Source organism: Elgaria multicarinata, chromosome 1 (genome assembly GCF_023053635.1).
Source record: "Elgaria multicarinata webbii isolate HBS135686 ecotype San Diego chromosome 1, rElgMul1.1.pri, whole genome shotgun sequence".
In the NCBI taxonomy this organism is placed as follows: domain Eukaryota; kingdom Metazoa; phylum Chordata; class Lepidosauria; order Squamata; family Anguidae; genus Elgaria; species Elgaria multicarinata.
The window spans coordinates 168623278-168650035 of record NC_086171.1 but is presented as its reverse complement, the minus strand read 5'-3'; the positions used below and the strand labels follow the sequence as shown (position 1 = coordinate 168650035).

The 26758-nt window shown below is 42.3% G+C and overlaps 1 protein-coding gene across 1 annotated transcript in view; it reads right to left on the bottom strand.

Annotated features, from left to right (window-relative positions):
• Positions 1-3033: 3033 nt before the first annotated feature.
• The window catches only part of IKBKE (inhibitor of nuclear factor kappa B kinase subunit epsilon), a 40956-nt gene continuing 17231 nt past the window's right edge, over positions 3034-26758 (bottom strand). Inside the window, exons 12-21 of the mRNA XM_063142772.1 lie at positions 22454-22555; positions 18285-18360; positions 16481-16593; positions 12455-12531; positions 11840-11879; positions 10664-10765; positions 7956-8052; positions 6642-6742; positions 3754-3825; positions 3034-3551 (exon numbers count right to left, since the gene is read on the bottom strand). Coding sequence (XP_062998842.1) covers positions 3524-3551; positions 3754-3825; positions 6642-6742; positions 7956-8052; positions 10664-10765; positions 11840-11879; positions 12455-12531; positions 16481-16593; positions 18285-18360; positions 22454-22555 — 808 coding nt within the window. The 3' untranslated portion in view covers positions 3034-3523. The remainder of the gene's footprint in view (positions 3552-3753; positions 3826-6641; positions 6743-7955; positions 8053-10663; positions 10766-11839; positions 11880-12454; positions 12532-16480; positions 16594-18284; positions 18361-22453; positions 22556-26758) is intronic.

Genomic DNA, 26758 nt, shown 5'->3' with positions numbered 1-26758 from the left:
TGAGGGGATACTTTTCTCTATGCTTCTTAGAACTGAGGAACTAGCTTCAGGCACGGCTGTAGCTCAGGGGCAGATCACATGCTTTGCATGCAGGAAGTCCCTAATTCAGTCCCCAGCATCTGTAGATAAACTCCTGCCCAAAACCCTGGAGAGCCAGTGCTGCCAGTCAGTGTCAACAATGCCTGGCTAGATGGACCAATGGTGTGATGCAGCACAAGGCAGTTTCCTATGTTTCTACGGCTGTCCATGCTGTGATTGTTCCTCAGGTGCTATGCTCACACTTGAACTTAACTTTCTCAAGCCGCTAAGCTGAGAGAACAGGTCCTTTCTCCATCAGCTGCCCAGGTCAGCTGGCCAGTCAAACAAGGTTGCAAAGTACCTTCCCTGTGTTGACTTTGGGGCAAGAGCATATTGTTAAATTGGGCCTTACCTCTCCTGCTAGGGCTGGCCCTACCATGAAGCAGAGGAAAGTTGCTAACTTGATCCACAGGGCCTCAACGCAGGAGAGGTTTTTCTGACCAACATGTCACATGCCATATTTAAAGAGGTGCCACATGCCATATTTAAGGCTGCCTTCACACACATTTGTCATCATTAATTGTCATCATCATTAGTTTGCAAGAGCAAAGTTGCTACTAACTAGATCCACAGGTGCACACAGCAAGCTCTGTTGATCAGAGAGGTCTTTCCACCATCTGCAACAGCAGCCTGGAGGAGTCACGTGGTGCTGCCGTGTGATGTAGACTACCATGATCATCAAATGGGAGAGAACCAGGTAGTTGCATCATTTGCATGCATACTGCATGTCTGCAGGAAGGCAGAATAAAAAAGACACTCTCAAGTGGCTCAGTATGTGCGTGTGTGTGAGAGTGATTATGGGAGCCTGAAAGGATCAAAAAAGGAGGAGGGATGGAGTGGGATGAGAGAAGCCCCATAATGTGCCCATCAACCCTTGTTGTGCATACCTACAGGGATTCTCCTGGATCATGGCCCCCAGAAAATCAATTTTACTTTAGAGCACAAGCCTGGAGGCTGCATAAAGTGGCTTCCACAATCTCCTCCCCTTCCCACTCCCAGGACTGCCCCGTTTTGGTCTCTCTGCACTCCGTTTCTGCCCTGGCTCCAACCTCTGTTCCCAGAAACGGAAAAATCTTATGGCTCTCTAGAGATCGTCCTGTGGCCACAGGATTGCGTTCTTAGCTTCTTTATATTGATATTTTACTATACTGCGCTACTCAATCAACCATCCTGTATATGTCTTTTTAATCAGAAGAAAGCAGAAAATGTGTTCTCTTTACTGAGCTCACTTGCCTTTTGGGATGAATGAAAATGTTTACACACATACAAAAAGGCCAAGCCTGTATGCTTAAGATAAATCAAAACAGGAAACAGGGGCTTGGAAATGATTGCTCTACTTTGGGGAGAAAGTGAAATATTTCTAATTAAACATATATGCAGCAACAAAACACCCACTCTGTCTCAATTGTTTATCCTAATCAATTTTGGCTCATTTCCAAAAGCAAGGCTGAAATATATTCCAGCTATTTTCTATTTAGAAGCAACTTCTAGGACCAGCTAAATTCCGTGAGAACTATGCAGGCAGAATAAGTTACAGGACTGGAACCAATGTCATGGCCATGATAATTTTTTTTGGTACTTCTCTGAAGCACTCAGTGCAGCATAGATAAAAATACAATTAAAATTTAAAAAGAAAACACACATGCACAATGATTAAAGGCAGCCAATGAAACAGCCAATAAACTCACTAGAGAAATCGGCCAAACATAAAAGCTGAAAACAGTTTGCAACGATTGCAGAAAGGAGAAACACTTCCTCACCTCAATAGGGAGAGCTTTCCAGAACTGGAAAGTTCACAGATAAAGGTAAAGGTTCCTGATTGTTCTTATTTGACATAAAGAGGGTACTCTGAGCAGGGCCTGTCCTCGATCCTCCCAGAGTGCAGGACACGGAATAACGGGCTCAAATTAAAGGAAGCCAGATTCCAGCTGGACATTAGGAAAAACTTCCTGACTGTTAGAGCAGTACGACAATGGAATTAGTTACCTAGGGAGGTTGTGGGCTCTCCCACACTAGAGTCATTCAACCATCTGGACAACCATCTGTCAGGGATGCTTTAGGGTGGATTCCTGCATTGAGCAGGGGGTTGGACTCGACGGCCTTGTAGGCCCCTTCCAACTCTGCTATTCTATGATTCTGACTGCAGCTGGTGCCTGGGCTTGATAGGGCAGAGTCCAGGATGTGGATCCCAGGCCCATGTATAATTTTAAAGGTAAAAAACAGCCCCCTTGAATTGGGCCTGGAGGCACACCTCCAATTACAGTACAATTAGCTCAGTGCAATGAGAATTATGTAAGGGACAAAGACCTTGGCTTCTTGTGAGTCTGAAGTTCTCATAGATTTCTCTTTGTATTTGCAATGAACATACCAGCCATTTTTCTCAATAAGGGATTGTATTGTACATGAGATATGATTACACGGGAACACTCAGGGCCACATCACAGGGCCACATCTTCCAAACAAGTATACCTGTATAATACACATTTACCTACATGATGCACATCTTCGTTGCACTCACAATTTGCACATGCTCACTCTTCTTCTTCTTCTTCTCTCTCTCTCTCTCTCTCTCTCTCTCTCTCTCTCACACACACACACACACACACACACACACACATATGTTTTATCTGTAAAACTATGTGTAAGATCCAATAGTGCCATGGGAAACCACTGGAGGAAGGCCTTGTGGATGCAGGATATGTTTCTCCTTTGGGGGATTCCAGCTGCTCGCATGTCAGATCCTGGCAACAGGGACCTGCTTTGGGATCCATATTGGGATCTATACCTGGCTTGACTGCAAACTGCACGGGACATCCACAACCCCCCACCACGCACAATGAACTCTCTGGCACGACTTCTTTGGAGTTTGGGTCTGGGTCACCAAGCAAAGCTTTTTATTCTTCAAAACTTGAATCCTTTTGAAATGTCTCAGCACTCAGTAGAGCCTGACCAAGGAACAAGCCACTGATGTTTATTATCTTTACTTCAGTGACATGCACTTCTCAACAATGGACAGTGCAGGGAAATAAGCTCACCAGGATTTCCCCTCTCCACCCTCAGGCCTTTTAAAGCGGCATGGCAAGCAGAAGCCCACAGATGGATCTCTCCCCAGCATACACCTGCTGAGATGCTCCAAAATGCCAAATCTCAGAGAACCAAAGAAATAGAACCTCTGCTCCACTGCAGAAATCAACAGACATGAGAAAACAATGAACATTTTAAAAAAATATTTCTTTCTAATAACAAACTAAAAACATCAGACGCGCTACCAATCAAGGTATGCCGATTAGCTGCGCCAGTGATTCCAAGCCATGCCGAAGCGCTAGAGTAAGGAGGTAGAATTCATTGGCATCTTTAAGTCTGAATGCTGAGGTTTTCTCAGGTCTTAGATGACACCAGTCTGCCCACATTATAATATTGTTTCAGCCTCTGCAACCTCTCTCCCCTACAGGCCTGGTGCAACCCCATTTAACCTAAAGAAACAAAATAAAAAGGAGGATTGGGTTAGTGGAGGAGAAGAGCTCACAACTCAACTTTTGAACGTATATATTTTGCAAACTCTGGAGAGAAATACTTTCTGCCATGCTTAGTTCTCTCTCTCTCTCTCTCTCTCTCTCTCTCTCTCTCTCTTAGTCATAGCTTTATACGCTGCCAAGGTATTTCAGAGTGTCTTACCGTTGGATGATACTGTTGTTGAGTTGTAGGTTGTGAGCTACTATTTTCATCTGGTCTTGAAGCTCTTGCATCCTGTTCAAAAGACACAAAATGGCCTTTTTCACTCCAATACTTCTGCAGCTTTCTCCAGTCAAGAAACAACAGGGGAGGTGCTTCCATGGGTAAAAATGAATACACTTGTGTATGCACTGACCCCTCTCACTAACTTGGCCACAGGCCATTTTCTCACTAACCAAGTGCCTCCCATTTGATCTCCAGACCACTATCTCTTTCACATCCAAGCAACACTGCCCCCACATCACCCTACTGGCAGTGCTCCATCATTAGCTGCTAAGTACACAGTTGCTGGGATTGGAGTGGCAGCAGCTGTCTCAAGTCGGCAATACCCATGTTGCACCAATGTCTGGTTTAATCAACCCTGCACAATGAGCTGATTCTAAGATAGATATTAAGGTATCATTACAAACTATTTTAGAATCTTTGAAGTTTAGCATGTTTTCATCTAGAGTCAAAGATCAGCATCTCAGCGTTACATCATATGATAATACAAAGCCAGAGTTCATAAGAGGAAGAGAAAGTGGTGTGTGTGTGTTTTAATATTTTAGCATGTAAGGTTTTAGTTGTATGTGCAAGTATGTTTTAACATTTTATAACATTTTATCTATTCTTTTCTATATGACATACTTTTATACTCTGTGTATAACTTTTGTCTATGTAATTGGCTAAAACCTGTATGTGGTTGCCTTCAATAAATTGATTGATTTGTGTGTGTGTGTGTGTAAAATACTGAGTAGTCCATCTGGATCATGGGTAACTAATGAGAGTATTTATATATGTTTTAGAACAATGAAATCATGTAAATGAAATATTTAATTTGGTAAGTGAAATATATTTGATTATACCTAAAACACTATTTCCAACATTTCTTGGCAATTTTCTAGTGAACATCACATAAACATCATCTAAACAAATTTTCTCCCATTGACAAAAGAGGATTGTTTTTCTTGCAAGAGGAGGAGTGTGGAATATGCTGAATAAAAACTAACTGTGCAACAGCAAAACCCCTTATCAGAGCACCGAACATAGTTTTCTATTTTCTCAAGGGCATTCCTTTTTTCAACTCTCATAGGGTATTCTGTGCCCTAAGCCAATGATCACATGCTTGTTTCCTTCTTTCATTCACATCTTTTGCATCTGTGTAAAGTCAAAACAGGTAATATTGACTTTTCAGTCTGAGGTTTCTCACAAAGAAAATAAATTGATTGTATGTCTGGGTGATAGTAGTGGTGAAGAAATTAATCAATTTTCGAAACCATATTTTATTTTATCATTTAAAAATGTATATGGTCAGGGTTTGGTCATCAGAATATTCTGAAATCTAAGTTTTCAAAGATATTGTGAAGGACTTGGAAAAATTAAAACAGAGAAACAAAATCCTAATATCAAATCTTGAAAAATATATTAGTTAAAACCCAGCATGGGATTAGTTAAAAGTATAGATGCCCTGTCCACAAAGTAATTGCTATACAGCTTGTCATTTAACTGCTTAGTCTGTTCTGCCTGTGGCTCCCTTTCTCTGTTAATTCTTAATTTTTAACTGATAGGCTCAACCCAAGAACAGCATCCCTGCAGAGTGCTTTCTGACCTCCAGCTGTAATATAAACCACCGCTCACAGTGTGTTTTGGGGACATCACTTAATGACATGACGCAAAGGACAAGAAAACTCATTAAGCAATGGCCCCAAGTAACTCAGAAAGTGATGCTTGGAAGTGGGGTCTGGAAGCAGAAATGCCTGTGGTGAACATAAACAACAGGTAGCCTGGATTTATTTGCTCACCAGTTCCATCTACTACGGCAAGATGACGTTAAGTCACAATCTAGGGATTTATGAGAATTTTGTCTAGGTTTGCAAATCATCCAAAAATGTCACATTTGTAATTCCAAACATGAGCACAAGCTGTAGATTTGTTTTTGAGAAACATTTGCGAATTCATAAAAATTGTGATCGCGTTTTTTTTAAAAAAAGCAAATTTGTATGCTTTAGGCAGTGGGGGAGGGGAATGTGCTCTTTTGAAAAATATGCACAGAAGTGTGCATTCTTCCCATGTGAAATACACACTTTCCATTTGAATGAGCTGAAAAATAGAACAAGAATGAGGCAAAGCAAGCTTGAAACTGCATCTTGGCGAATTCTGGCAAGCTGGAAAGTCGTTGGTTCTTCTTTCCCTATCAGAAAAGTTTACCTTCAGAAAACTACAAACCTTCCATCACACTAACAAAGTTCTAGAATTTTTTTTAACCCTGTATATTTATGACCTGTTAGAAGTCTCTCAGAAAGTCCTGTGGGGGGTATTTTTTTGACAGTGTTTGATTTGTCCCCCCACCCCCTGCTGTCTCACATTGTTCTTAATTCAGTTTTATGTATTTTATATTTACTGTTGTTCCCCACCTCAATCAAAATGGAGAGGCAGGTAAGAAATTATGAAGACAAATATTACCGTATTTCTTCGATTCTAAGGTGCCATTGATTCTAAGACGCACCCCATTTTTAGAGCTGTTTATTTAGGGGAAAAAGTGCGTCTTAGAATCGAAGAAATACGGTAAGGTATAATTAGTATCAGCTTTAGAATCTACAAAGTTTACTGTTATTTCATCCACTGTGAAAGATCAGCACCTATGCGGTGTACCACATGATAATACATATAGCAGTTCACTTGGCATACACAATCGCCTGGTGGTGGGCATCACAACATAGTGGTGAACATCGTAAAATGGCCCATAGAATACTTGCTGCCCAACCTGAATGATTGCAATGGTTCAAAGAGGAAAGCACCCTGGGGATATCTAGCCCCCGAATCTCTTAATAGTTGCATTAGTGCAGACATACCCAAACACCATGTCCTGGTGTTTCTGATTTAAGTAAACTTGTTTCGGTGCAGTAGATGTCAGTTTGCCTTGAAGGATCCTTCTAGGTAACTCATCCAAAACCTGCCAAGAAAATGAAAAGAACACACTTATCACTACAGGCACACCAAGCTCTTAGTACTTGAAATTATTAGAAGTGAAGTGCCTTCATCCAGTCTTAGTAATGGGAATCACTGAAAGTGAAGTGCCTTTTAAAATACCCCAAACTGAGCAATATATAGATGAAAGGCATGGCTCATTTTAAGGGAAATCACAATTTAAAAACAAAACAAAACAACTGAGCTAGGTATATAGAATGTTATTTTCATATACCAATCAAAGGTGCAGTCTACTTGGAATATCGCACCTTCAATAAGTGCCACACCTATTACTGATACTCTGTTTATTAGGCTGGATTTAGGGAACCATGTTATTTGTACAATAACTGCAATTATCATTCCATCGCTTTGTCATTTTAAGCCTTCATCACCTGATGACTACCCAACTGAAAGTCCTTTCCTCACATTATTGATAGGAACCCCTTGCACGTTATGAGATCATCAAAACACAAATAGCTTGCTAGTGAGCTGTTTGAATCCATACTTCAATGATCTAGTCTTGCCAATACGAAAGATCTCTGTGTTAGTCAAGAGTGTCCTACAGAAGTTAAGACAGAAAGTTGCTTGGATACGAATTAGGAAAAAGGCGAGAGAGATATTGCCCTGATTTAGAGAGTACACTGCTATGGATGAGCAGATGGAATTCAAGATTCATACCCAGAAAAAACAATAATCCTCTAATCGCAGACTATGCCCCACAGTTTAGCCTTATGCAATTTGTTTTACATTTTTGTACTTCTGCTTAATTTTTTTCACTTGGAAACCACCTCCCTTGCCTCCCACATGCGAACATGTGAAAGCAAAACTAACCAGTTTCTATGGTAGGGCTATATGTGGGGGCTCTTCTCTCGATTCAAGCAGTTGAGGCATTTTAAATAACTGAGGTACAGAACATTGGAGGCTGGTGGCTTTGATGTCAGTGGGGTGGTGAATCTGCTTTGCGTTTCAGTCAGAAATCTAAAGCAGCTATCCAAGGTGCTTTGGTGATACCAAGCTACCATGCTTCCCACTTTCGATAGCAACTTTAAAGTTCTGACTAAAACCAGGAGCAGATTCACTACCCCACTGACACTGGAGTCACCAGCCTCCACTGAGACAGAACTACAATGATTGGCAATAATCAAATGAAAGTTGTTGTTTTACTGAATGGCTCGAGCAGGAAAAGAAAATCACTGTACTTTATAAAGGCAGTCCTGGCATCCTGACATCTCTGCACTACAGGTAGTTAAAGATCTGTTCAGCTTCTTCAATTTTTTTCTCATTTCAAATGTCTTCCTAAAGGGATAAGAGAAGAACTGTAGTCAACTAGTCATCTATTTTTTCTTCTTCTGCAAGGCATTTTGGATTAAGGTTGTTCTAAAATGGAAGTGCTTAAGTGCCCAGCCACAAGATTCATCAGGCACATGGGGTTTACCATGGGCTGAACAGCCAAGCTATACATCACTAACAGCACTCCATAAAAGTGATATGGTACTCCACAGAAGTGATACTTCCACCCTTTCTGGAACGATGATCCATATCATCATAGCAGACACATCCAGGCAGTCATTTTTCATAACAAAAAAAGGAAAAAATAGGCAAGTCACCATTCTTTACTTTTAAAATTTTATAAGCCACTTTTGGGTGAAAGCCCTCACAGCAGCATATAATTAAAAATTAAATATAATAAAACAACAAAACATGCAAAATGAAGAGAAAACATATGATTCTCCTCTGTGTCTTTGGGGATTGACAAAGGTGCTAATTGGTAACTTGTTAACCAAAAACTAAAGTGACAATTCAATAAACACACACACACCAAACTCTGAAGGTCAAAGCACTGCCAGGCATCAAGGAATGGCTAATAAAATCATGCAATATGATGTACAGGAATTAGTCAACCATGTATAAATATCCTTGCAAGATCATATGTCTATCTAGAACCTTTGTAATAGACTAGGATGTAAATTGTAAGGAATGGAAAGCAATATAAAACCTTTACAAATGCCAAGAACAAGTGTTAATCACTGTGATAACTCTATAAATTGTCATTTGATTGTGAGTTCAATCAAGATGGATAGTTTTAAAATTGAAAACAACAACACAGGGCACGATCTAAGGTCTACTGATTTCAACAGAAAGGTTCTGCATATACTTAACTCCTATTGATATCAACCTGATTTAAAGCATATATCCAACCATGTTTGGACTTATCAGGCAGATAAGAGTCTACCTAAACAGGCAGCTGGTTGGTAATTTCCCCTCGTGCTCTCTGCTAGAAGACAACAAAGTTATCTAATGGTCAAATGCATCATGACTATTTATTTATACATTTATATCCCACCTTTCCACTACAATTATTGCTCAAGGCAACTAACAATAAAATACTAATAGAAAAAACATATTATAATTTAACTGCTAAAACTAATATAATCAAATAAATGCACCAATAAAAGCAAATCAATAAGGGGGGAAGGGAATAAAACCTGCCGTCGATTAAAACCTGCTTCAGCTTAAACACCAAAAGCCTTGCTGAATAAAAATGTTTGTTGGTGGAGGGACAATTGAGATGGAGCTAGCCAGGTCTGTCTTGGGAAGGAGATTCAGAGCCTGGGAGCAACCAACAAAAAGGCCCTCTTTTGTCTTCCTGCCAAATTGCCTCTAATAGTGGTGGGATAGAGAGAAGGGCCTCTCCTGAGGATCTTAAAACCCAGAGAGGCTCATATGGGAAAATGCCAGCCAGGCAGAGATGCGCTACCACTGAACTACACATGCCGGGGAGGGGCTGTTGCTCAGCGGTAGAGCATCTGCATGGCATGCACAAAGTCCCAGGTATGGCCAGCATCTCAAGGTAGGGCTGGAAAAACTCCTGCCTGAAACCCCGGAGAGCTGCTGCCAGTGAGTGTCGACAATATTGGACTAGATGGACTGATGGTCTGACTCAGTTTCGAGTAGCTTCCTATGCTCCTATGTTCAAATTCTTCACCATAAGATATAAAGCCAGCTATGTTTTGCTTTGGCGTTATTCAGAGGTGCAACTGATCCTTGAAACTACTTTCAGTGTCATGGTTTCTTAATTTGGTTTTGAACTCCTAGATTTTGACTGAACCAATTCAAGCCTAGCAAGGAAAGACTAATCAGGAAGAGTTTATCAGAAACTCTCAAGCCCATAGCAACCCAATGGAAAAAGCTATTGTGCTTTAAAAGCATTTTGCAATTAAAAAAAACAACAACCCAGTTGTGGCTGCAGTTACTTTCTTAAGTGACTGCACTTTTCTCCAATGTAATAAGCCAATGCATGGCTCTCCATCACCACCGGGTAATTTGCTCTTTGCATTATTCCCCAAACACCATTTAACATAAAATCATTCTTTCTAAGTGCTGCTCTTCGTCTTAATAATGGCTTCATTCCAATATGAGAAACTTCCTTGATGCTGAAAACAAAGAAGTCCATCAATATTCCAGCTCAGGGGTTTGGGAAGATTTGCAATGTATAGCCTAGTGAAATGAGTAGCAATATCAACTCAACAGTATTGCCTTTATTGACAATGTCTCAACAATCCATCATGCACCATAATGTGAAAAGTAAAATAAATTCTCATGCCTAGTTAATTCCAAGATTTCAGAAATGCACTAGATACTAATGAGAAAAATGTACACCTTAGAGTCTGATGATCAAAGCTAGATATGGAACTTGAAAAGAAGCAATGTCGCTACAATAGTTCCCAACAAGTACCATTTCACCTCCATTTTGTCCCCATGCTACCACCTTGGAACAGAAAACTCCATGCTGTTTAGAAATGTTAGCATGAACCTAATTTGGTAATTGTAAATAAAGCCTCTTATACCTTGGTAGGATCATGAAATATTAATCACACAAATTTCTACACAGAAGTCACAGAATTACCTCATTCTAGTTCCATGTCCTGAAAGAGCAGCCTGGTATTGCTGTACACAGTTCTCCTGGAAAACTGAAAGAACTTTTTTGGCTAAATGTCCTAAATTCACCCTAAAAACGAAACAAAGTAAAATGTGCATTATTTCAATGGCTTTTGTTACTATTTCAGCTTTTCTAAGGTAGCACCCACAATATGAAAGACAGAAGTGATGACATTTTGTTCAACACATACATTTTTGACTGAAAGTAATGAATACTGTTTGTGACAAAATACATATGCTAACAACCGAAGCCTGATCCTGTGCTGCTAAAAATCAACAGGATCTTCACCAAATATCTTAGATCAGAAGGCTAGGGCCACTATCCTGAGTATAGCTAAAGAACATGTTAAGCATCTTCTCACATCCATACAGAAGCCAATCTCCAGTTAAAAACATTTGATTTCAGTGGTCAGATTTCAGTGGTCAGATTTCTGCTATCTTCTCAATTAGTCACAATCTATTTACCCTGGCAACCTCGTAATCATTTTTTTTAATCTACTTCCATGTGGCTGGCCTGCAAATCAGAGTGGTAGCCGGAATGGTGTGGTTACTTCCTGTGCCAAAGGCAGTATCCTCAGTAGAAAAGCAGAACTAGTGTGACTTGTAACTTGGGATACTGGTTCACCCATACATATACATACATCCCTTGATGCTTGGCAACTGATTGTGAACTAATTGAAAAGCATTACCCTTTGGAAGATGGAAGGTGATATTTTATTTATGTCTATTTCTTATTTATGATACATAAGTACTATGTGTTGTGCTATATCTGCAAAAACCTATTTTAAACATGCAGTCAACACTTGATGAAAGTTCGTCTGTGAACCAGCCCCAGGTAATTGGATCTCGCATATCTTCGCCAGTTTAAGACTTTACCATGCAAAAGTGGTTCCTCAGCAGCTATCAGTTTACCATGATAATGTAAGAATCAGTTTAGACTCTAATCTTTACAGCTATTATTTATTTTAATCCTACTTTTCAGATAAAACTGTCTCTCAAAGTGGCTCATAGCAATTAAAATGAAATATATAATGCTGTTGGTAGATGCTGTACATCAGCCTTGCCCAACCTGATACTCTCTAGATGTGGTGGACTACAAATCATTGTTAGCCTCGGCCTGTTGTACATGGACTCTTATACTTACTTATCCAGCTTGTGGATCTGCTGTTCATTATAGCCCAGGCCTAAGGAAAAAAAACGGCAACTTATTAGTAGGATTTACTAGGAGATGACATTGGAATTTGACGTATTTACAAATTAATAATTACAAATTAATTTCAGCAGGTGTCATTTGTATGCATGCAGCACCTGCAGGAGGCCTTTTTTGTACCTGGTCAAGAGGGCAGGACTCCTGTAGCTTTCTTTCTTTCTTTCTTTCTTTCTTTCTTAGATTTATATACTGCTCCATAGCCGAAGCTCTCTGGGCGGTTTACAAAAGTTGTGATGAAGAGGGAATTTCACCAGGTGCTGCATGCTTTCAAATGACACCTGCTGAAATTCCCTTTTCTATACAACTGTTAAAGATAAAGGAGCCCTGTCCTCCTTTCCATATGATCACCCTAATTACTAATGATCACATAGCATTTGCTTTTTTCAAGGTAGTGCTGCTAAGATGCCTAGTTGGTGCTCTTTTAGTATTTCAGGGGATCAGTCTATTCAGAGCCGTTTAAGATGTAGCTGACCTGGTAGCAGATTTCCACCTTACAAGATACAGGCAGGCTGATGCTAATAGGAGAGACCAACATCATCAACCACTCACGTGGGCATTTCCGGGCCTTCTTGAACTGGCTGTAGATGAGCTGCATCTTGTCAAGGCAGGCCTCCATCTTCTGGATGCTGAGGAACCAGGTTAGAGATAAAAAGAAATGGACTAAACTAGTTAAATCACGTCTTGGACTAGAGGTTACATCAGTGAACCTGACTGTGGAATGGTCTACCTATGCACATCCCAACATTACTCACATTTGCTGTGTAGGCCAAGCAAGAGACTGGTACAGGCTGTGGATGGTACTGAGAGTTGCGTGAGTGCAATGAACACATCCAAGAACACACACACACACACCATTAATGCTCCTATCCCCTCTACCCCCTCCCATGATGCTTGTCATGGAGATTTAATTGCTTATGAGCATCACCTCTTTCTCAAGCAGCTGTGTAGCAAAGGGCTCAGCAGCATCTCCTTCGTAGACTGACTGAAGGCTTAAGCCAAACAGCCAGAGCAAAAAGATAGTCTTCCACACAGGACTTCTAATTTTTTAAAGATATTTTATATCCAACATGATGCCTATCCCTATGATGCTTCTATAGGTTAACTGACCACCTAGCTAGGTCACAGGATACTCATGTGACCCAAGTGACTGCATCACATCTCCAGGAACTCACTTTTGGCACTCTAAGCTATAAATTTGAGTTTGTAGGCTGCCTTGCTGCAGCTGTGGGAAAGTGCTTATTTTAAAACTTATTTGAACCTAGCAGAAATGCTTTGGCAAACCAATGCTAAGCAGTAAATGGCTGCCTGAAACATCATAGGATGTTATTTCGTCCTTGTATATATGACCAACACCTAAACTTATCTGCACTGCCCCTTACATCTTTCCATTAGACTGCCTTGTTTGAATGCATCTCCCACAGCAATCCTACTGACCTTCTGACCACCGCAATACTCCTATGAGTCATGCAGTTGCTTCTCTCTCTCTCTCTCTCTCTCTCTCTCTGTGTGTGTGTGTCTGTACCACTGCTCCATTCACTGAGAATATATTACTCCTACTTGTCCACTTCAACTCATGTCTCTCCAAGCTTCCCTCCCTTACCATATACCTAATGCTGGCCGATAAATGGCTTTGCGACACAGACTGTGATGAGCACACCATAAAAATAAGTGACATGGTAAACACAGCCTTGATTAAACTCAAGCCACTGGGGAAACAAACAGCAGGCTTCCCAATGTAATCTATTCTGGCTCCTCTGTGTGGAAAAGCTCAGTCAGTCCCTGCCTTTGTTGACATCCTAAAGCCATCCCTAGAGATCCATAAACCAAGGAAATGGCATCTTCCACTCAAGATTTAGGTAATTACAGTCTCTAGACCAGGGCAGAAAGCATCCCTCCATCTGACTTCAGCAGTAAGTAGCGTATTTCTTCTTCGGGTAAAGAAAAAGTGGCCGTCCACACAGAACATTACTTCCACATGTATGTCAATCACCAAAGCCTATTACGAGGGACATCACCTCAATGCATTGGTCTGATGTGGGTGAAGACAAGCCACCAGATTCAACAGAACAGTGCCAAATAATAGGTATTGCTATTATCTGCTGCTTTTGTTTTATTTTGAAGCGGTATTAGCCTTTTGAGGCTCATTATTGCAACAATTCTTTTTTTGTTACCTGCTTTGAATACCATTTTTGGTTAAAAGGTGATATATAAATATTCTTAACTAGTGAATGGACCCAGTTTCAGATAGGTTGGAATAGCCCTTAAATAAAGCAAAGCCTTCAAGCAAAGATATATAGTTGTCAGAGGTGGACATGTTGTGCCCACTCCATCTGAGTAAAGCCATGTCTGCTGTACAAAATTATGCTTGGTGTGGAGAATGTGGATAGGGAGACATTTTTGTCCTTCTCCCATAATACTAGAACCCAGAGTTATCCCACGAAGCTTATTGGTGGGAGATTCAGGACAGATAAAAGGAAGCAGTACTTCAAACAGTGCATAGTTAAACTATGGAATTCTCTACCATAGGATGTACTTATGGCCACTGATTTGGATGGCTTTAAAGGGGAGTTGGATAAATTCCTGGGGGGAGAAGGCTTTCAGTGGCTACTAGTCCTGATGGCTATGTGCTATCTCCAGTATCAGAGGCAGTATGCCTTGTACACCAGTTGCTGGGGAACATGGGTGGGAGGATGCTGTTGCACCATGTCCTGCTTTGTTGGTCCCTGGTCGACAGCTGGTTGGCTACTATAGGAACAGAGTGCTGGACTAGACCCCTAGGCATGGCCCCTGCCACTGGGCACCCTTATAGCTCCCTGACAGACAGATGGATGGAAAGACACACATCCTCCTTTATTATTATAGATAAAATATTAAATCAAGCTAGTGAACCAGTATGCTTTGAATACTTCAAAACACTTAGCTCAGGCGACCCATTTGAAAGTGCCTGGCTAGAAGGTGCCTGTTCATAAGAACCCAATAAGAGCCCTGCTGGATCAGACCAAAGGCCCAGCATGCTGTTCCCAAAACAAAAAAACTGCATAAGCTGGTTTATAAGATTAAAAAGCCAATTTCTGTATTTCTGCGATATACACTTCTGTAAGAAATGGCTGTATTTTTCATGCTTTGAATACCACAATAAAAAAATAAATCATCTGAAGCCTTTATTTGTGAGCTTGTCCTTTTTCCCAAGGAGAAATTCTTGAGGCTGCAAGTCAGCCTGAGCAAATCAAAACCATGAGAATAAACTAGCCAAGCCCCCACAATGGCCATGTCTCTCATTAAGCTGAGGATTTACTGTAAGGGCCATTCTTTTTAGCTAAATAAGGTGCTACTGAGATACGCTCCCAGCACATCATATTTCCACCCAAATCAGGCCATGATATTTTGTTGCTGGGAAAAAATGCTATTCCACCTCTACTTAGCATTTATATTGCAACTCTGAATGTGGTATGGGAGGGTGGGATACATGAATCACAAGCCCTGACTGGATAACCCTCATGATATCCAACATAACTCCTCATCCCACTCCTGCTCTCAGCTCCATAAGTGTTGAGGGGATTCAAACTGAAGCTGGTGGGCTCAGTTTGGGACTGTGCAGAGCAGTAGAGTGGTGGCATGTTTTGAAAGTGCAGGCACTCATTGCCACACATCCCAAAGAGAGTCCAAAATTGGAGGCAGCTGTGTTGATCCATCCATCTACCCCGCTTGCATATGTGTGTGTGTGTCAGTGCACACATATTTAATAGTGTTTAATAGTTCCTTCTCCATGTTCCTTCCATGACTGCCACCTTTGCTGTAGTATTACTAGCAGATCGTTTTGTAATACCAAAACTCTCTGGATTTATAGAGTCTGTATAGTTAAAACCACCATCAACCTTTTCACATGCAATCTTACGGTATGTGCTGAGGAGTTTGCTCCACTGTGTTCAACTGGACTTATTGATTAATGTGATTTGATTTACTTTGATTTGTACCTCACCATTATCCCAAGAAAAATGACACTCAAGGTGGCTTACAATCACAAATAAAACTTGATCAAAACAATAATAAAACAAATGCATTAAAACACAATAAAAACACAGCAATACCAGAATAAAAACTGCATTCAACCCAACAGACAGGCTAACATGCCAAAGACCTGTTTGAATATAAATATCTTTGCCTGCTGGCAGAAGAACAGCAGAGAGGGAGCAAACCTAGCTTCCCTCAGCAGAGAGATCCACAGCATGGGAATGGCCACCAAGAAGGCCCTCTTTTGCATTGCCACCAAACTTGCCTCTGAAGGTGGTGGTCTCAAAAGAAGGGCCTCTCCCAAAGAGCTTAAGACCTTGGCAGGCTCATATGGGAGAAGGCAGTCTTTCAGGTAACCTGGCCCCAAGCTGGATAGGGCTCTATAAGTCATAACCAACCCTTTGAATTTTGCCCAGACACAGACTCGTAGCCAATAAAACTTGTAATGAGGGAGTCATGTGCTCCCCAAAACCAGCCCCAGTGAATGGTCTGGCAGCAGTATTCTGGACGAGCTGAAGGTAAGTGCACTGTAGCCTTTAACACTAAACATTCCACTCTACCAACCTTCTGTCTTCTTTCATCTGGCTCCATTTTCCCCCCACTTCAGATAAAATACACCGTACCATTGCTTGGTGTTCAGAGACACTGTGGGCATATCTGGAGATCTCGTCACTGACCTGGGCCAGGAAAGATAAAGAGAGAGGGGGGTGAGTCCAAAGATTGGCCATCTGTTCGTTTTTATAAATAAAAAATATTTATATTTTTTAAAAAATACAGACACTGCTGAAAACATTTTGATGTCTTTTAAAATATTTAAAACAAAGTCCACATGTCTTATGCTTAAAAGTCTAATTCTACAGGAAACAGTAGTTGAGAAGGTTAACGTTAAAATGGCTTAAAGTTAAAATGGGTTAAAATGACCTAGTCTAAAATTCATTTTACACTTTAACTCATTGTAAAATGAAAAGAAAAGAGTGGGGTTAAAAATGCAAATATGGTAGAAATAAACTCCATCTGTTAGTTTCAGAGAAGAAAATGTGTGTTGCCCATAGAAAGAATGCTACTGATACAGGGAAGGAGGTTAGGATCTGAAATAGGCCTGGACATTATGGCTGCTCTCCTCAAGGACATGACTCGACTCTCCTTTCCTTCTACTTTTTATTGGCTCGCCTTCTGTGATGCTGCCTTCTATGCAGAGGTAATGCGTGAAGTAATCCTCAGCTCCTTTTGCACAGGTTTGGACTGTAGGACTGAATCAGCATCTCTTGCTGCTCACACACATACATTGTCCATATATTATAGAAGCTTGTGTATGGGAGTCTTTATCAGGGCTGTTGAACCTCCTTCACCCTGAGGGCCGAATTCCATTTCAGAGAAGCTATTGGGGGCCACACCCAGTGGTGAACGGGGCCAGCATATTGAAGCTTAAAGCATTTACTGCCAGAAACTGTCAAGAGATTTGTCCTGAGACCTGAGGCTTGACAGCCCTAGTTTAACATAAAACCAGGGTGATGTAGTGCCATTGTGGTTAGAGTGTTGGACTGGGTCTCGGGAGATCTGGATTCTAGACCCCACTCAACCACGAAGCTCACTGTATGACTTTGGACCAGTCCCTGACTCTACCTCACAGGGTTGTTGTGAGGATAAAATGGAGTGAAGGAGTATGTAAGCCACCTTAAGTTTCTTCTGAGAGGAAAAAAGACAGGACAGAAGTGTAGTAGTAGTAGTAGCAATAATAATAATACAATTAGCTCCTTGACATAGCAATACCTAATGACAAAAATGTTGTAGAAAAGAAAGAGGAAAAGAGATAAAAAAATATACACCACTGGCTATGGAAGTTAAAGAACTATGGCAACAGGAAAAAGTTTCAATTATTCTATTCACCGGCATCACATCAAAAAATTGTTACAGAAAACCTTCAGAAAGTAGGCCTACCAAAACACATCCATACTGACACCCAAAAAGCAGTAATACTTAAAACTTGTTCAATAGTCAAGAAATTTCTGAATCAGTAAAAGACAGCATGACTTGGCAATGCCCATCATGTCCATGTAGAAAAACCGCCATGAGAGAAAAGAGAAATAATAATAATAATAATAATAATAATAATAATAATAATAATAGTAATAATATAAAACTAAGTTTATCATAAGGGTTTAACTCTCACAGTAATTCTGAGCATATATGTAAAAGCATCAATAAAAAAATAGCCCACTATTACTATAGCACCCTTGTGTTAAGAAGTTATTATATGAAACCTCATTTTCTGAAACAGTCTCGCTTAGATCAAATTGTAAGTTTATTTACTACACAGCTCTCTCAGATGCTCCACTGCTATCAACTGGTGCTCACAAAAATAACTCACAGCTTGAAGCCTCGTTTTCAGTTCAGCCATATTTTTCAGCCCTGGAACCTCACCATCCCCAGCAATAGTCTCATACCTGTTATAGTAAATAGACAAAAAGGAGCAGCAGTTTTTAATCAATTTGTTTTCAGAAAGGATTTCCTCATCTCTAGACGTGTAAAGTAAGCAAAACACGAGAACTTTCCAGAAATACCCAGAGGAACTGTTTTAAAACGCGTGGGAAAGAGGAACATCTCACCGCCTATTATGACAAAGGCATAAGCCAATAGGTGCCTGTAACTCTTATTTTATTTATTTATTTATTTTATTAAAACATTTATATCCCACCCTATATCTCAAGGATCTTAGGGCGGTGTACAACTCTTATGAATCAACAGTCAATATTCAGCACTCTTGACTGCTATGGTGGTCTTAACTGCTGTTTGTGGGTGGGTGGTGGTGTGAAACCATTTTTCCTCAGCAACAACAAACTGCTGCTTCCAAGCAAAGGGCCGTGCCGGCTCTTACATTAGAAAGAATGAGGTAGCTGACTCAGGGGATAGATTCTTAGGTACATGGAGCGGTGGCAAGGTGGTATGTGTGCCATACGGTCCTAAATTAGCCTGCTGCCCTCAGGTGAAGTGAAAGACACTGGCTGAGTTCAGGCAATATGATAACCAAAACTCAAGGGTTGAGTATTGTTGAACCATGGATTATTGTTGAACTCTGGTTGTTGTGTTGTCTGAACACAGCCATTATAACAATCCATGGTTTGTTAACCACGAACAATCCACAGTTCACAACCCAACAACAAACGATGAGTTCTCTTCATGGGTTGTTTCTCATTAACAAACAATGGTTCATAAGTGTGGCTGGGTTCAGACAACACAATAACCCACATTTCAACAATAACCCACAATGATGACAACTCACCCTCAACCCCTGAGTGTGGGTTATCATGTTGTCTTAACCCAGTCACTGTCCTGATTCTAATGTTGAAGTAAGATGCAATTCCTAGCCTGGTCAGCTTCTGTAACTTTGCCTTGGGGAGCAAAATGTCTTGGATCAGCCCCAGCAAAAGGGAAAGAAATTTGGATCCACATACAACTGGGGTGTTGAGCCTCAGTCCCATGGGCCAAATTCGGCCTACCTGCAATCTCAAGGGTTCCCCAGATGCCCACTCATTTCCCCCAACTGCTGATCACTTGGCAGTTTCTACTTCTTGTAAAAGTTTTTCCCATTCTAAAAGCCTCTCCTAAGGCTTAATTACTGGTAGTAAGAGCTGTAAGTGAAAATATGCTTGTACTTTTTGCATCTTGGCCTTGCTCCTTTTGCCTTCATCCCTGCCCCTGAGGGTATCTCCAAAACTGAACTCAGCCCTTGGGCTGAAAGACTTTTGACATGCCCAACCTACAAGCCGGGGGAAAGGAAAGCCAAGGCTGAGGAATCTGAGGTGGAGCACAAGGGAAAGAGGGACACCAGTGGGGCAAAAACAAAAACAAAGAAGAAGCTGAATTAGTGAAGCAGAACATTTTCAGAACAGAAGGAAGGGAGAGTTGGGAAATACGGAAGAGAGGCCAAGGTGTCAATGGGCATTTATTAGTCCATTTCCTGGCATATAATGGCATCGGATAATTATGGTCTTACAAAATGTTTTCATCCTCCTACTTTGCTGCCTTTTAAAAATTTAATAAGCAGTAAGTCTTTTCCCTCTATCCTTGCCTAAAGCTGAAAATTGCAGTGTTGGTCTCTGACTTCATCTTTGTGGCTTTACTATCTTGTTGTGCCCTGTAGTACAAAATATTAAAAAAAATCTCAGGCAGACGTGGCAACTCCTGTAGGCTCTCCTGAACCCAGGGACAGGGTGTCCAAAAAAGGGCAGCCCCATTGTTAATGCTAATGCCCCGAAGAAAAGCAGGTCGCTTATGGCCCCCTTATCCTGGAACTCTCTTTGGCCTTAATTGTCTATTGGCACGACACAACTGTAAACAGCAGTGGGGCCCGATGCACTTAATAAGCACTAACAGCTTCCTGCTATGGAAAATCTGATCCCAGGCTGCTGCTCCAGATGGCAGTTTTTTCACATTCCTGATTCAGTAATATACTGAACCAGCAGACATGTAGGACGCATTCCAGAAAAGTACAGATATCGTCCGTCTCCCGCAGGATAGCCTCACAGTGAGTATGGGAAGGCAACCTTGTGGATGACAAGCAGCTGTTAACCTGAACTAGTTGATCTCAGCTGAATCCAGCGGACTGCTGGAGATCAGCACAACCTCTCCCATCTGAAGTGTAGGGATTGGACTACAACTCCCATCATTTCCAGCCACCCATTGAGGATAATGGGAGTTGTAGTCCAACTCATCTGAAGGGCCCCAGGTTGGGGAAGGATGATCTTGTGAAGAAGACTGTTCCCAACGCTGCCTTCATTTATTTTTTCTCGCAAAACAAAGGAGATTGTAGAAGGGAGAAAGGGGATGATGTACGTCTGAGCATTAGAAGGGAGAGGAGGAATCCTGTTCTTGTTGGAGCATTCTGGTCTCTTACTGCCTGCACATCCCTGTTTAGCTGCTTTCCATTCAGACAGTGCTCAAGTGAGAGGTGACAGATGTCAAGCCTACCTGCAAAAGATAGTCTTGGGCTTATGAGCCCTTTCTCCAGCAGTGAGGAAAAGTAGTTGGTTGGGGAAGCTAGCTAAGGGTCAAACTGGACTTGACATTCATAGGTGCACATTTTTTTGTTATGTAAAGAGCAGTAGAGGCTGGTGGCTCCAATATCATTGGGGCGGTGAATCTGCTCCTGGTTTCAGTCAGAATCTGTCAGAACTCTAAAGAAGCTATCCAACGTGCCTCATGGTTCTGGGTGAAACCTGGAGTGGATTCACTGCCCCACTGAAATCGAAGCCACCAGCCTCCACTTGGAAAGACCCACCAGCTTCAGGACCACAGGGTGTAGAGGTCCTTGCCATGGTCCCAAGAGAAAACACTTCTCTCCAGCTGCTATTTGCATTTCAACAGAAACTCCCCTTGGTACAAGTAATGTCATGCCTAGTTTGGCCCTTTGAAGGAATGAAGTAGGGGTGAAACAGAACGAAAAAGTTTACAGTCTGGTCCTACAAAGAACCGCACACATGGGAAGAGAACCCGGATTCTTGCCCTCTCCACTAGCCGAGGTGCATATTTTTTTAAGCTGCACCTGAATTTCTGCAGCTCCGTGTGACTGAGAAAATGAAGCTGGACTGATGCAGAGCAGCCCTTCCCAACCTGGGATTCTCTAGATGTGATGGACTACAACTCCTACCATCACAAGTCAGCATAACTAATGGTCGTGGATGGGGATGATTGGAGTTGTAGTCCAACACCTTTGGGGAGCACTAGGTTGGGGAAGGCTGAAACAGAGGGCCAGGAAACACATTTTTCTAAAGTCACCTTGTGTTTCAGGCAACTGGCATATTTTGCTGCAAACACCTTTGATTTACCTGCCTTTTGGCAGGTGCTCTTCCCCAATCAAAATCCATAAGCTGAAGCACAGGAAAGCCAAATTCTGCAACAAACCTCAGAGCATTACTCAAATATTTTTTCTTGTACAAATTGGCACATATAATATCTCATCCATTTATTGATGCAAAGCAATGCATTTTCGTTAAAATGATCAAGGGATGTTTTTCAAGAATACAAATCTGCTTGCTGCCTCCCATTCCCAAGATACATGCTTTCAAAAATCCAAATCCAAATTGCAGCATGAGAGGGAAGAGATCTCTTCGCAGCTTCCACTTGGAAAAAGACAGCGCATGCACACAGACAAAACAAAAGCCAGCACGAAGCAGAAAACCTGCTGCACCCATGAAAAGAGATATGCTCAGCTAATCTTGGAGAAGACAGTTGCAACCCAAAAGCATTAGTCAGTAGCCCCACGATAATTCCCAGCCTTTCCTTGGGCTCAGACACTGGTCATTAGCATCATCCTGTGCGAAAGCAGAATGTATCTCTGTGCAATGCAAATCTGGGCAGAAAATAGATCTCTAGATGTTTTTGGACTTCAGTCCTCAGCATTCCTAACCATTGGTCAAGCTGGCAAGGGCCTTTGGGATTTGAAGTCCAAAACGTCTGCAGATCTGCCTTCTGCCCACTCCTGTTGTAATGCATATGGGTGGTGGCAGGATCACATGCACCCCGAAGAGCTACACTTACGGCACCAGGATCTTCGTCTCTTCTCGTTGCAAGCAGCCAAGCGTTGCCACCATGGTTTGCCTCTTCTCGAAAATCCGCAGGCACTCCCCTTTCACAGCCTCACTGCCAAAAGACAATACCTCAACCTCTGATGTATTTGGGCCTCAGATCACTTGCACCATCCTGTGTTCCTGCTACAGAGGAAGTTTCACGTTCTCCCACCTATGTGCCATTAAAATGGAGACTCTGCCACCATCACCCATCCAAAAAGTAGGGGTAAAGTACTCGGATGTTGTTCCTCTGCACAGTCAATGCAGAGTGGAAGTAGATTTTTTTAAATTAGGAAAATGGTGCAGGGAAAGGTTTAAACAGCCCAATCCCCTGCTGCTGCCTGCCAAAGAAAAGCAGCCGCTAGCAGTTGCATTTCAGTTGAAAACCCCCCAAAACTGGATGATCCAACCACAAATCTTCCACATAATGTGTAATGTAACCCTAAGTAATCATTAAAAAGAAAGAATGCAGTAGTCAGGAGGAGTACATTCAGAAAGAGGACAACTTGGTCTACGATCCCTGCTTACCAGGGATGACCTGATGCTTATTTTCTCCTAAGCAAGGGATGACCCAACCGATGGTCCATGAATTTGTCCAGCCCTAACAGCTGGTTATCAGTTTCCTGTTGGGATCAGAGGATGGCTGGAGAGTGGATGTGTGGTCCTTGACTTTTTCTGCTGCCCACATTAAAAAAATCTGAGCTCAGAGAAGAGGGGGAGGGGAGGGGGTACTTCAGCTCTTGCAGAAGCTGGTCCAAAGACAAAGTACTTCCACCCTTGCAGTGTGCCACTCCATAGTTGCTGCCTACAGTCATGGATTGGCTGAGGATGGATTGGCTCCCAGCAAACAACTTGGTCAGGAGGGTACAGTTCTCACACCAGTTTGTAAAGCTGGCCATTGCTGCTGTAGGGTGGACACTGCAGTGAAAGCAGCCTCATTAAGCAAGGCAGCGATAGAATAGGAAGAGTGATTTGAAGTCTAAACCTATTGGTCTAGAGCAGGGATGGGCAACCTGTGGCCCTCCAAATACATTAGCCTAAACCTGCCATCAGCCTTAGCCGGGACATCTTATGGTGAGGGATTGTGGGAGCTGTAGGCCAAAACATCTGCAGGGCCACAAGTTGCCCACCCCTGATCTAAGGGCCTTCCTGTAATGGAACTTGAGCCCTTTTGTGTACAAAATTACAGGCGGAGGGCTCCAGGCACTGCCAATAAAAAGGCATTATGCAGCTCTTCCATCTTTTCTCTCTTAACGGATTACCTGCAGTAAGAGAAAAGATGGAAGAAGCAATGGGAGAACATGGGAGGGGGATGAGCTGAAGATGAAATTGTCTGGACCCCCCAGCAATATCCGGTGAATGAGGCAGGATGATGGCATCATAAAAGCCTTGTCTGGAAGCACCCTTAGGCCAGATCTACACGTCGTTGCGAAGGCGCTTCCGTGCGCCTTTTTTAAAGACATACCTAAAAGAAGCGGCTCTTTCTTTACTGTGTGTACGGTGAGCTAGGCAGCGCTGCCTGCGGAAGAATCTCTACCCCATTCAAAGACGCTGCTCTGCTCGCTTCCCCCTCGCGTGTTCTTCCATTCGAATAATCCCCCCTCCCACCCGGCGGCTCCTCCTGCAAAACACTTTTCTCCCTCGGTGTGTTTGTGTTTGCGTGCGCGTGTGCGAGCACACACCGAAGAGAATCCCGGGGAGATGACACCGTGGGGGAGAGCGAGAGGCAGGAGCTGAACTCGTCCGCCGCGCGCACGCAAACGCAAATACAAACACACCGAGGGAGAAAAGTGTTTTGCAGGAGGAGCCGCCATCACCGGGACGCGCCAGAAGAGCCGCTGGGTGGGAGGGGGGATTATTCGAATGGAAGAACACGCAAGGGGGAAGCGGCCAGAGCAGAGCAGCGTCTTCGAATGGGGTAAAGATTCTTCCGCAGGCGGCGCTGCCTAGCTCACAGTACACACAGTAAAGAAAGAGGCGCTTCTTTTAGGTACGTCTTTTAAAAAGGAGCACGGAAGCGCCTTCGCAACGACATGTAGACCTGGCCTTAGAGTGCCTTGAGCTTATCAATAGTTAACTGGATTCTCCATAAAACGGAGCCAGCAGCAGAAGTTGCTTCTGGCTTATAAACCTACTGATGTTTCCTTTAACTCAACTACTGCTTCCCACATTAACCACACGATGGTCTCCGTGCCTCATTGCGACATTCTATATTCAGAAAATAATTCCTGACATGTTGGAAAGTGTGATCCTTCCATCTCTGTTCACCCCCACCCTTCCACCAACCTAGAAGAGTTATTTTGTACCCAGCTAGAGGTTTCAAGGCAATATACATTTCTGCACAAACGTAATCATTTCTCCCATTTCTGTGTTCTCTACCAGTTTATTTCTGTAATGTGACGCAAATTCACAACATTCTATTGGCTAAACTAGAAACAAGTTATTTTGAAAAAAGCAAACTTGGGGCTGTGGAGGGCGAAGTGAAAATTGATTTATCTTGTGACATTTATTCTATACAACATTCTGGTTTTTCAAAACTCCTATCCAAAGCTTTTTTATCTGGAAATATTGTTTTTGTTTTGAGTAAGTGAATATATTCACTTATTGCCTAAATTAGGTATTTACTATTTAGAAGTGGAATCATGAAATGGAAAAACAAAACATAAATATGAAGTGTAAAGCAAAATAAAAGCAACAGGATAAACAATAGTGCAATAGTTCCTAAGATCTGAAGAAGTGGGGGGAAAGCACTAAACATTTTTGTTAACTAAAACATCTGGGAAAACAAAGAGGTCTTGTCCAGACATTGAAAAAAACACAGTGTAGGCACCAAGTGAGCCTATCTGGGGAAGGCATTTCCTAGCCGGGTGCCACCACTGAAAATGCCCTGTCTTTAGTTGCCACTTGCCTCACCTAATTTGGCAGGGGCACCCAGGGAAGGGTCTCTAAAGATTATCCTAGATTCAAGTCAGATATGTATGGAAGGAGGCAATCCTTCAGGGAGCCTGCCCTGCCTGTCAAAAAAAATCCAACGGAAGGCTTTTTCCCCAAGCCTATTTTCAGTGCAGGGGGTAACTGTGCAGGAGGAATTTGGCTCGGAAAATGGCTCCCACAAGAGGCTTGAAAAAATGTCAAGCTGAATCAGAGTCCAGGGGTGATTTGCTGCATGCAGAAAATGGAGGGCTATCTTTTCCCAAATGTGGCCTCCCACAAAATCACAACCTCACACAGCAATTAGGCTTTAAAAAGCCTCCCATTGGCTCCAATGGGAGCGTTTCTTCAAGTGTAATTGTGTGTGGTGTGTGTGTATCTTCATGTGGATGCAAGTAACATGCATGCATATGCGTGCGCATGAATGGGTGTGTGTGTGGATGTGGCATTGGCTTTTTCCACCAGTGGCACAGTGCCCCTGGAAGGTTACCCACAAGGGAGTGTGGCCCTCAGGGTGAAAAAGGTTCATCATCCTTCCTTGAGGGGCGAGTACAACTCTGTCCAAAACTGGCTGAATGCTACTCAACTGGGCAGATAAACCAGGTGCTAAGAGTACGTCCATCTTGCCTGGATTGAGTCTCAATTTATTGCCCCTCATCCAGTCCATTAGTGTAAGCTGAATGAGCAGCCCAGTTAAACACCTCCACTCTGGCTGCTACAACCCTTGGATCAATCTCTCACTATTGCTTTGGGTGAGGTCTTTATTAAGAACGGCAGGCGGCACTTCTGTTCATTACGCTGTAAAAGCACCGTGCAAGTCTTCAAACTCTAGATTGCGCAATTCCATCCTACCCTCCTTGTTGCAGCCGCACACGCGCGCGCACACACACACCATGTACATATTGGAGTTAATGTTGACATAAGGACCTATACATGTAGAGCCCAAGGCATGTAGAACTGATCTCTGGGATCTGTACTTAACTTTGATTTTGCAGTTTAGATTATGCAATTGGGTCACACATGGAACTGGATGTACTTGTGTCGGCCCTAGCTCCTATACAATTGAAAAACTCTATATGTGGAGGCAAGAGTAGGTACCCCCATCCCTGGGGCCAGCACACTATTGATCTACTTCATGTGGGTATCTGAATGTTGGCATCAAGCTAGAAAGCCTAGAGAGATGAAACGGGGAAGGCAAAGAGGAGACTGTCAGTGAAAATGGGTCCTGGACTAGGAAACTATCGCCTAGATTAGGCAATTAGTTGTGAACACTACCACAGTGTACAGAAGGCGATGTGGAATATGACCTCTGGACAGTCACCTAAATGTGCATGCCGGAAGTTGT